We start from the raw sequence: 11,978 nt of genomic DNA, 5'->3' as shown, positions 1-11,978 counted from the left end.
AGCCATTATATAAACCTACACATATGCACACACTGAGATAGTTATTTAGAGACGCTGTTGCACGACTTAACGTAGCAAGGGAAATAACTCTTTCCAAATTTAGTCAAGTAGTAGCTAAAGATATTACGCTCTATATCCAGACAGGTCTTATAGGTAATAAATATTTCCGGGGGATATTTAATATCTCGTTGGGAAAGGCATAAATGACACTACTTTATTTTTCAATTTTCGATTTCAAATTAGTTTTAGGCTTCACGGAAACACGTTTATGACGAATTATGAACAATAATTTGGCAATCATTTTAAGTAATTTAAATTCCGCATTATACTAACATTATGAACTGCCCTTGGACAAGACTCTTCATCTCTTTTCCGCACAATATTTATTATTTATGCTGTAATATTCCTGTCACAATTCAGTCTGTTGGTGCAGCTATATAAGTTATCGGTGTTATTTGATTGAGACGTAGTTTCAAATCCTACTAAAAACCTCGCCCAGGTCCAAACCACTTCATGACGTTTATATAAATTTATGCACTTGTTACTATGAATCCTCAACCCCTAACTCTCTTGGATTATATATATATATGAGGGAGTTTCTTCTGTCTGTGTTTGTCGCCCACCACACAATGGTGTTGGTGTGTTTACTTCCCCGTAACTTAGCGGTTCGACAAAAGAGGTCTGATAGAATAAGTACTAGGTTTTTAAAAAATGATAAGTCCCGAGATCGATTTGTCTGACTAAAACTCTCCAAGGCGGTGCTCTAGCTTGGCCGCAGTCAAAAGACTGAAACAAGTAAAAGATAAAAGATATATACATGTACCTGTATTCCATTTAATTAGTTAATTAATAACTCTGTGCTTGAAAGATCAGGTCTCCTGAGCATCGAAGCCTTGATCATTGAACATCGTCTCCGATTGTCAGGTCACGTCCGTCGGATGAATGAACACCGCCTTCCTAAGATCTGTCTCTACGGTGAACTGGCTGAAGGAAAATGTCCTCGTGAAGCCTCCTTGAGGCGGTACAAGGACCAACTCAAATCAACCTTGAAAAGCACCAACATCGACCCCGCACACTGGAAGGATATCTCGGCAAACAGACCCCTCTGGTGACACACCATCAAAACGGGGTTCAGCAGACTTCGAGAAAGCCCGAGTCACAAGAGCTGGACTCAAGAGACAAGAGAGAAAGCAGCGCCTTCTCCTTCCCAAACCAACCCCTTCTATCCCTTGTCCACAATGTCCCCCTATGTTTCATGCAACCCTTGGATTGCGGAGCCATCTGTGGTTCAAACACCCAGGAAAATGAACTGGATTGCAAGCTCGGAAACACGAGACGCAGCCAACAACAATAATATTTGTTTAATTTAAGGCGGTGAGCTGACAGAAACGTTAGCACGCCGGGTAAAATGCATAGCAACATTTCGTCCTTCCATACCTTTTCCGTTGAGGTTAATTTTACCTTTCATCCTTTCAGTACCAGTTGAGCATTGGGGTCGATGTAATCGACTTATCCCCTCCCCTTATAATTACTGGTCTTGTGTCAAAATTTGAACCTATTTTTATTCCTGTTGTGTGAAGGCGCGTGGCTTAGTGGTTACAGTATTCGGCTCACGATAATAAGGTCGTCAGTTGGATTTCCAGCGACGAGTTGTGTCCTTCAGTTCAAATTACGCCGAAGCCAACTTTGCCTTTCAGCTTTTCGAGGTCGATAAAATAAACAACTGACTTACACCCTCCCCCAAAATTACCGGCCTTGTGCCAAAATTTGAAATCAATGTTTGTTTGATTTAGACTTTGTTGACCAAGATGACGAACTCTGGTTCAGTAACCTAGAATGGCTTTGGAACCAAAGGTTTCGGAAAGTTGGTTTTATACCTCTATAAGAATTCTTTTTCTTGTGTTTTCGCTATTTTTTAAATTTCAAACTAATGAAATATTTCCAATGTTTCTTTCTGTCTCTCTTTCCCTCCAGGGCTTAGCCTATCTTCACGGCAGTGAAATAAAAAGTCATGGAAACTTGAAGAGTTCAAATTGTGTTGTGGACAGTCGGTTTGTTTTAAAGATTACAGATTTTGGTTTACATTCTCTGAGAGGGAACCCTGATCTGGAAGAAGAAAATACATTTGCTTACTATCACCGTAAGAACATTCTCTTCTCTCTTAAAATTTTACTTTATAGTTGGTTCTTTGTTGGTATCACATCATCATCATCATTGTTATTATTATTATTATTATTATTATTATTATTATTATTATTATTATTATTATCATTATTATTATTGAGCGAGTGTGTGAGCAGTGCACGTCATCAAAGTAACACAGGGGTACAAATATACGAAGCTCAACATACACATCATGATTACCCATCCGATAAGGGTACACTAGGCACATGTAGCACAACTATACATGAGCGACATGGTGATCTCATCTCAAGATAAACAGCACATGACCTCGCAGGTGAGGCCCAGTTAGAATTTTCAAACACTGGTGGGGGTGGTTTGTGTTCCCCCCAGTTTTTATCATGGGCAGGTCCAAATCTTTGGAAACTACCCAGTGAATATACTCTGCTGCTTTATCATGCCTGTTGAGATACTCTGTAGGCGCAAGAAAATTGCACATAGAGACAACATGATCGATGGTTTCATTTTGTTGACATACACGACATGTTGGGCTGCTGCCGTTCTTTAATGTTGACTTGGTAGCTCCTTGTAGGTAGGCATTGATTTTGGGCTACTATTTTTTTTTTTTTTTTTTTTTTTTTTTTTTTAAAGCGGCGACCTGGCAGAATCGTTAGCACGCCGGGCGAAATGCTTAGTGGTATTTCGTCTGCCGCTACGTTCTGAGTTCAAATTCCGTCGCGGTCGACTTTGCCTGTCATCCTTTCGGGCTCGATTAAATAAGTACCAGTTACGCACTGACGTCGATGTAATCGACTTAATACCCTCCCCCAAGCAGCCCTTGTGGCAAAAATTTGAAATATTATTATTATTATTATTATTATTATTATTATTATTATTATTAAAGAGGAAAAGGTTAATAGTGACTTGGAAGTTTCGGCTTGTCCACACATTCCGTCATTCATTCATACATACATGGCGGTGCTCCAGCATGGCCACAGCTTATGAAATGAAACTAGATAAAATGAATACATACATACATACATACATACATACATACATTCACACACAAATATAGAATTACAATTACATGAACGGCGCAATGGTGGAAACACTGACTACAACAGGCAGTCACTATAGTAAGGGACATAACTCTGCTTATACTAGTTTACCTGATATTTCTAATGTAATTGATTTTACTGTCTGACAAATTAGAAGCATGGAGATACAGATGTGTGTGTGTGTGTGTGTGTGTGTGTGTGTGTGTGTGTGTGTGTGTGTGTGTTTTGTTTCTTTGTTTATATATAACATGTTGTGTTTCTAATTTTAGGTAAGCTCTGGACTTCGCCCGAATTGCTTCGTCTCCATAATCCGCCGGAAGGAGGATCACAGAAAAGTGATGTGTACAGCTTCTCTATTATGTGTCAGGAGATAATCTATCGGAACGGAGTCTTCTATCTCAATGGCGTGGATTTAAGCGCTCAAGGTGAGCACGAAGATATTTGTATATGTCTCTTGAAATATTACTTTGTTGTCTATAAACTGTAAGAGTTGTGGGACGGAGAGGAGGTAAGGAACATAAAATATATGCGAAAAGATATAGAAATTGAATAGTGCCTTAAAAGTTAAAAATATATTAATAGAAAGGACACGATTTTGACTACAGGAAGTCTGGTATTACATTGTATTTGTAGTGTTGCACCATAGAGCGTATGGAGAATGATAACGTGTGTACATACATACATACATACATACATACATACTTGATGACTGCAAACTCGTGTCGAAAGTCCCACAAATAAGAGGGCTACAACCAGCCATCCTTTAGATTGGTCTTACTTTTTCCAAGCGATACCTGGGCATGATGATTCTTTTATAGTGGGGGAAAGGATTTGCACCAATCCAATCCCACTCTCTGAACATGGACAACATAACATTATTTACATTATTTAAATTTGATGGACATTTGTCCTCATCTTGTTTCTTACCACAACATTTCGGCTGATATACCCTCCAGCCTTCATCAGGTATCTTGGGGAAATTTCGAACCTGGGTTCTCATTCCTGAGGTATTTTTCGATATTATTATTATTACAACGGGTATATGGCGTAGTGGTTAAGAGCGCGGGCTCATAACCCCAAAATTCCGAGTTCAATTCCAAGCAGTGACCTGAATAATAATAATAAGAAGAAGAAGAAGAAGAACATCGAAGAATACCTTAGGAATGATAACTCAGGTTCTAAATTTCCCCAAGACACCTGATGAAGGCTGGAGGGTATATCAGCCGAAACGTTGTGTTAACAACAAACAAGATGAGAACAATTATCCGTCAAATGTAAATAATATAAATAATGTACATAATTCCTCATCTCTTAAATATAGAATGGATAAGAAGAACTAGTCTACCTCATCGAATATTATCAGTATCGCAGATTTTCCCTCGGTTTCCCTCTCCTAGAGAGATGTTGTGACTACAGAGGGGCCTCCCATGCATACATACATGCATATGTGTTTAAATTTGTGCATGTGTATGAGAGTCCATGTATGCGAGTGTGTTTGTGTGCGTGCGTGTGTGCGTGTATGCGTGCGTATGCATGTGTGTATTATATGATCAGGTCGTCAGCAACTAAACTTGCCATTCTATCAGAGTAATCAGGAAAGGAGGTTTGTTAAATACTGCATTTCTTGCAGCTGGGAGGACGTACTATTCGTCTTGAGTAAACCTAATCAATGAAACTATCTCCTTTGTGATGCTGGAAAATACGTACACCCAACTGTACCCTAAAGTTTCACTGCAAATGTGCGGGTGTCTTCTGCAATGTAGATGATGAATCTTAGCACTCAAGTATAATTGTTGTTGTTACAGTGGCTGTTTTATCACACTTTTCTGCGGAAATGAAATACCGCCACTTCAGCGGCTTTTTTGCGTACGAGAGCACAAAGTGAAAGTGACTTGTGTGGTATCAGTCGTGACTCTTTGATCATTAACGAAGCAATGACATCCACGGAAATGACTTCGGGATTTTAAAGATGGGGCATTAGCTTTGCCATATCATAGATAATGTAGATTTATGCATTAGATATTGCAGATTTGAATAACATTAATATTGGTTTCTAATTTTAACACTGGGCCAGCAATTTTAGGGGAGCTGATAAGTCAATACATCGACCCTAATGTTCAACTCCGAAAGGATGGAATGCAAAGTCGACTTCGGTGGAATTTGAACTCAGAACGTAAAGATGGACGAAATGCCGGTAAGCATTTTTGTCCGGTGTGATAACGATTCTGTCAGCTCACCGTCTGGCTGTTATTTAGAAGGCAGTGAGCTGGTAAAATCGTTAGCACGCCGGACAAAATGTTTAGCGGCATTTCATCCGTCTTTATGCTCTGAGTTCAAATTCCACCGAGGTGGACTTTGCCAAAATTTGAAATCAATATTAACTTCCAATATGGTGTAGGGTATGGATAGATACCACATCGTATTGTATCCTTTAGCTTGGCAATGTTTTATTATGACACTTCCACACAACACCACTTAGTGACGATGATTCTATCGCACCAGTGGCTCACTACCACACAACATCACAGCTACCATAGTACTACACTTCTGCACAACCATCTTACTGTAGAGTCTAAAAAATTATGATGAATTAGTTACAGTTGGAAAGCCTTTCATCAAAATTATCCTCATGATCAGGTCTTCACATATGCGTGTGTACAGGTCTATGTATGAACACACGCACACACATAGATATACATACAGATGCGAGCACAGAAACATACACACACTTCACACACACACACACACACACACACACACACAGATTTACCAATAGAAACATAAGTCATTGCGAAATGATTAACTTCTTGGAAGTAACATCCAAGTATAAGCAAGAGTTATTTCCCTTACATTGTTATCGAAATTTTAGATTGAACTTGTAGGTTCGACGTCTTTTGGGATATCTGTTCTAAATGTTTATTGTGGATATATTTTAAATATCTACCTAGCGGATTACAAACACAAATGTATAAATAATGAGAGATAATGGGATTGTCAATGGAAAGTTATCTAAAGAGAGAAATTAAATCAACATTTTTAATTGGAAACATATTAAATGGAGAGAAATAATTAGATTGTAAGACAGACAATTATTTAAGTTTGTGTCAACATACTTAATACAGGGAACATTTAAACAGTGACAAGGAATAAATAAGTGGCGAGACAGAAACATGAATAGAAAGATATTAACACAGTGGTGTCGTTAAGAAGCTCACTTTGCAATCCCAAAGTTTTGGGTTCAGTCTCACTGCTCTGCACATTGGGCAAATGCCTTCTGCTATGGCCTAGGGCCGACCACTGTCTTGTGAATGAATTTGGTGGACGGAAACCGTCATGTATGTATTTTTAAAAAAAGGGGATTGACTAAAGGTCCTTCTTAAGCCATTAATTTATGTGGCCAGTATTCCAGGTTCTGTGGTCTATATATTCCTCTTACCCCTGGATGGGATGCCAGTCCGTCATAGGATTAATCCCATTTGCTGACTGAGTAAACTAGAGGAACATGAAATGCAGTGTTTTGCTCAAGAATACAACGCATCACTCAGTCCATGCACCTGCAGTGTATATGTATGTATGTATGTATGTATGTACGTACGTACGTATGTATGTATGTATGTATGTATGTATGTATGTCTCTTCTATTTTTTAATTATTATAAATCTTCCACTGATAAGGGAGCCAGTTTCCAACAAAGATACAAGGCTCTATCTTTGGGATGTAGTTAACAGACAAATTCACATTTGGAACTTGAGAAAATATCGCATATTTTTACTGTTCCACTCACAGATTGGACTTGTAATGTACGAATTAGCCAGCCGATTTCTCTTTGCCTTTCATCCTTTCATCCTTTCACAGTCAATAAATTATGTCCAGCACTGGGATCGATATAATCAACTTAGACACTCTGCTAAACTTGCTGGCCTTGTGCCAATATTTGGAAAGGTGGCAAGCTGGCAGAATTATCAGCATGCTGGGCAAAATACTTAAGATCATTTTGTCCATCCTTATGTTCTAAGTGCAAATTTCACCGAGGTCAACTTAACCTTTCATCCTTTCAGGGTCGATAAAATGAGCACAGGTTAAGGACCAGCGTTGATGTAATTGAGTTACCCCCAAATTGCTGGCTTTGTTCCAAAATTTGAAACTTATATCATTTTAATTATTAAGGCGTCAAGCTGGTAGAATCATTGGCATGCAACGCAAAATTATTAGCGGCATTTCATCTGCCTTTACGTTCATAGTTCAAATTTCTATTTTTTTTTTTTGCCCACAAGGGGCTAAACATAGAGGGGACAAACAAGGACAGACAAAGGGATTAAGTCGATTACATCATCCCCAGTGCATAACTGGTACTTAATTTATCGACCCCGAAAGGATGAAAGGCAAAGTCGACCTCGGTGGAATTTGAACCCAGAATGTAACGACAGGCGAAATACTATTAAGCATTTCACCCGGCGTGCTAACGTTTCTGCCAGCTCGCCACCTTTCAGAGTTCAAATTCTGCCACAGCCAACTTTGCCTTTTATCCTTTTGGATTCGATGTAATTGACTTACCCCATCACCACCACCACCTCAAAATGAAATTATTACTGGCCTTGTGCCAAAATTTGAAACCACTTTTATCTTGTGATTATTTTGGCAAGTAGAACTGTTTTGTTAATGACTACATTGTCCAAGATAGTTATTGTGATCTGAGATTAGATTGTTATTTCTGGCGGGTAGAACAATCATGGCAAACTGAAACCTGCAGGACACTCTAAATTGCATGCCAATGTAAAATTACCTTGAATTCCTTTTAACAGTGCCACCTGCCTGATGATGTGTTATGTTTTGTGCAGCCCACTTATTTGTACTACAATGGCAGGTTGATGATATGCCAGTTGTCTGACTCATGTAATGATATGCTAATGTCCTAAAGTTACAGTTGACTGACTACTGTGGTATCTCTACTAGTGATGACACATTGCTGTCACATTTGTACAGTTGACAGACTACTATGGTACTTTTTCTGATAATGACACACTGATGTTCTAATGCAGGGGTTACTCTTTACTCTTTTACTCTTTTACTTGTTTCAGTCATTTGACTGCGGCCATGCTGGAGCACCGCCTTTAGTCAAGCAAATCGACCCAAGGACTTATTCTTTGGAAGCCTAGTACTTATTCTATCGGTCTCTTTTGCTGAACCGCTAAGTTACGGGGACATAAACACACCAGCATCGGTTGTCAAGCGATGTTGGGGGGAAAAACACAGACACACAAGCACATACACACACATACATATATATATATACATATATACGACAGGCTTCTTTCAGTTTCCGTCTACCAAATCCACTCACAAAGCTTTGGTCAGCCCAAGGCTATACTAGAAGACACTTGCCCAAAGTGCCATGCAGTAGGAATGAACCCAGAACCATGTAGCTGGTAAAACAAGCTACTTACCACACAGCCACTCTTTTTATCTATGGACCCCTTTGATTACTATTTCATTCTGGTGGATCCCCATAGTCATTTGATGTTTAAAAACTAGTTTCATAGAAACTTCTTTAAAAATTCCTATTTTGTTTTTCACACATTAACTTGTGTAAGGTCAACTATGGAAATAATTGAAAATAAAAACCTAGCTGTTTCTTGCAATACATACCAATTACATACATCTAATGCAAAATTTTTTCAGGTGACCTTAAAATACTTTTCTAGATTCCTAATTTACTATTTTGTTATATGGGCCTTCAAAAACCTTATACAGACCCTCAGGGGCTTTATGGACCCCAGTTAAGAATCACTGTTCTAATGTTACAGTTGACTGACTTACTGCTGTATTTTCTGGTGATGACATATTTATGATCAGTGTTACAGCTGACTGGCTACTATATTTCTTCTGATGAAGATACATTGCTGTAGCAATGCTACAGTTCACTGACTAACTGGAGTATTTTTTAGTGACAACATATTTATGCTCATTATTACAGTTGGCTAACTATTATGTATATTCTGATGATGGCATATGGTTGTAGTAATGTTACAGTTGACTGACTAACTGTGAAACTTCTTCCTTTCAGAAATTTACCAAAAAGTAAAAGATGGATTGAAACCAGCATTCCGACCAACATTGGACTATTCCGAATGTCCATCTGAGGATCTTGTCAACTTGATAAAGAAATGCTGGTCCGAAGATCCAAATGATAGACCAGATATGCAGAGCATGAAACAACAAATCAAGAAAATGAACAAGTAAGATTTATGTAGTTTAGTTTATATCTTATGCACAAGACTTCTTACTGTCAACTCATAGCTATGATTTAAGGTGCTAGACTACAGATCATGGGCTCTTAAGTTCAATTTTAGTCAATAAGTGTTAAGTTGCAGGTTAAACAACCACAATACTACAATACCATTGCTGTTTGAAAAGAATATTTTGATAGCTACCTTGGAGTACATACATACATACATACATACATACATACATACACACACACACACACACACACATACATACATACATACATATATACACACACACATACATACATACATACATACATACACACACACACATACATACATACATACATACATACATATACACACACACACATACATACATACATACAAACATACATACATACATGCATACAAACACACACACACACACACACACACACACACACACACACATACATACAAAGGGGAATCCAAATAAATGAAGCTGACCATATTAAAGCCTGTGGGTCAAAAGGATATTGGTAGAACTAGAAAATTAAAACAGCCACCAAGTTGAAACACAACTGGCCAGATATTGTTGTGCAGGACCACAAAGAAAAGGTATGTTCCATTGTGGAAATCAGCTGTGGTTAGCAAAATACAAGAGAAAGAGGGCATCTATGGACCATAGATAAGGAGTTTGCAAATTCAGTACTCAAGACTCACGTTCAACTTCATACACATTATTATTGGAGTAACAGGATACATATCAACCCTTCTGGAGTAAAGTATGACTGAACTTGGGATCTTGAGGAGAAAATGCAAATCCTTAATTCATACACTACAAATGATCACAATATCCGGGACTATAAAAGTCTGCAAGACCTTCTTAAGATTTGAAGGATGATGGTTAAAAGAAGATACTTTCCTTTACAACCTTGCTACCAAAGTAGGTGACCGGTTAAAATTTACTCTAAAATTAGAAAGAGAAATAGAACATACATACATACATACATACATACATACATACATACATACATACATACATACATATTCTCTTTTACTCTTTTACACATTTCAATCATTTGACTGCAGCCATACTGGAGTACAGCCTTTAATTGAAATCAACCGCAGGTCTTGTAAGCCTAGCACTTATTCTATCAGTCTCTTTTGCTGAACCATTAGATTTCAGGGACATAAACATACCAGCAGTGGTTGTCAAGCAATGCTGGCGGCACGTAAAAGCACCCACTACACTCTTGGAGTGTTAGGAAGGGCATCCAGTTGTAGAAACTCTGCCAGATCAGACTGGAGCCTGGTGCAGCCATCTGGCTCACCAATCCCCAGTCAAACCGTCCAACCCATGCCAGCATGGAAAGCGGACGTTAAACGATGATGATGATGATGATGATATATATATATATATACATGACGGGCTTCTTTCAGTTTCCATCTAGCAAATCCACCCACACGGCTTTGGTCAGCTATAGTTGAAGACAATTGCCCAAGGTGCCATGCAGTAGGACTCAATCCAGAACCATGTGGTTGGGAAGCAAGTTTCTCACCACACACCCACACTATGCATACAGACAGACAAACACGTGTGCACACACATACATACATACATACATACACACATACATACAGACATACATAGACACATTACTGTCTCAAGTCTTAGGATTCATGGGGCCAGTTACCCAGTTCCCAAGGAATACAAATGACTGGGGTTACAACCGTCACCCTGAACAGGATACCAGACTGTCATAGGGATACTCATTCACAGCTGAGTAGATTTGAGCAATGTGAAATGACGTGTTTTGCTCAAGAACACAACACTGTCCAGTCCAGGAATCAAACCAAATCTTGCAATCATGAGGCTTACACCTTATCCACAAGACCAAATGCTTTCACAAGCACACATAGATCGCTAGATGGATAAACAGAACAATCAACACACACATACATACATGCACGCACGTGTGGGCGCACACACACACACATGCACACATGTTGATAGAAAGCTTTTATGGTGTAGATATATAAATAGCTACCCTAGTGCAGATATTGAAAGATATTTCGGTATCAATAGACAAATAGATATTTCAATGTAGATATACTGATAGCTACTTTTGTGAAGATATACAGATAAATAGTTTGCAGTAAATATGCAGACAGGGGACTTGGTGTACATATATAGGCAGCTAACTTGCTCTCTTACAGCCCTGTTTATTACTCAATAAAACTATAAAAGGTCTAAGTTGTATTCCATGGGTTTGCATTAAATGAATAAGTATCATAATAAACTGTTATTTGCACAGTGAACAGTGAGATCTGAAATTATTATTATTATTATCATCATCATTATTATTATTATTATTATTATTATTGCTTGGAATCGAACTCAGAATTCTGGGGTTAGTAGCCCGTGCTCTTAACCACTTCGCCATATGCCCGTGGGCATATGGCATAGTGGTTAAGAGCACGGGCTGCAAACCCCAAGATTCCGAGTTCGATTCCAAGCAGTGACCTGAACAACAATAACAACAACAACAATAATAATAATAATAATAATAACAACATCGAAGAATAC

The 11,978-nt window shown here is 38.5% G+C and overlaps 1 protein-coding gene across 1 annotated transcript in view; it reads left to right on the top strand.

The window, feature by feature from the left end:
* The window catches only part of LOC106867808 (atrial natriuretic peptide receptor 1), a 900,438-nt gene that overhangs the window by 820,789 nt on the left and 67,671 nt on the right, over nucleotides 1-11,978 (top strand). Inside the window, exons 13-15 of the mRNA XM_052970159.1 lie at nucleotides 1,975-2,140; nucleotides 3,449-3,604; nucleotides 9,244-9,415. Of these exons, the coding sequence (XP_052826119.1) occupies nucleotides 1,975-2,140; nucleotides 3,449-3,604; nucleotides 9,244-9,415 (494 nt within the window). The remainder of the gene's footprint in view (nucleotides 1-1,974; nucleotides 2,141-3,448; nucleotides 3,605-9,243; nucleotides 9,416-11,978) is intronic.

The sequence above is a fragment of the Octopus bimaculoides genome, chromosome 8 (assembly GCF_001194135.2).
Source record: "Octopus bimaculoides isolate UCB-OBI-ISO-001 chromosome 8, ASM119413v2, whole genome shotgun sequence".
In the NCBI taxonomy this organism is placed as follows: domain Eukaryota; kingdom Metazoa; phylum Mollusca; class Cephalopoda; order Octopoda; family Octopodidae; genus Octopus; species Octopus bimaculoides.
Note: the sequence above shows the minus strand (reverse complement) of the source record. Positions and strands in the feature narration are given on the sequence as shown.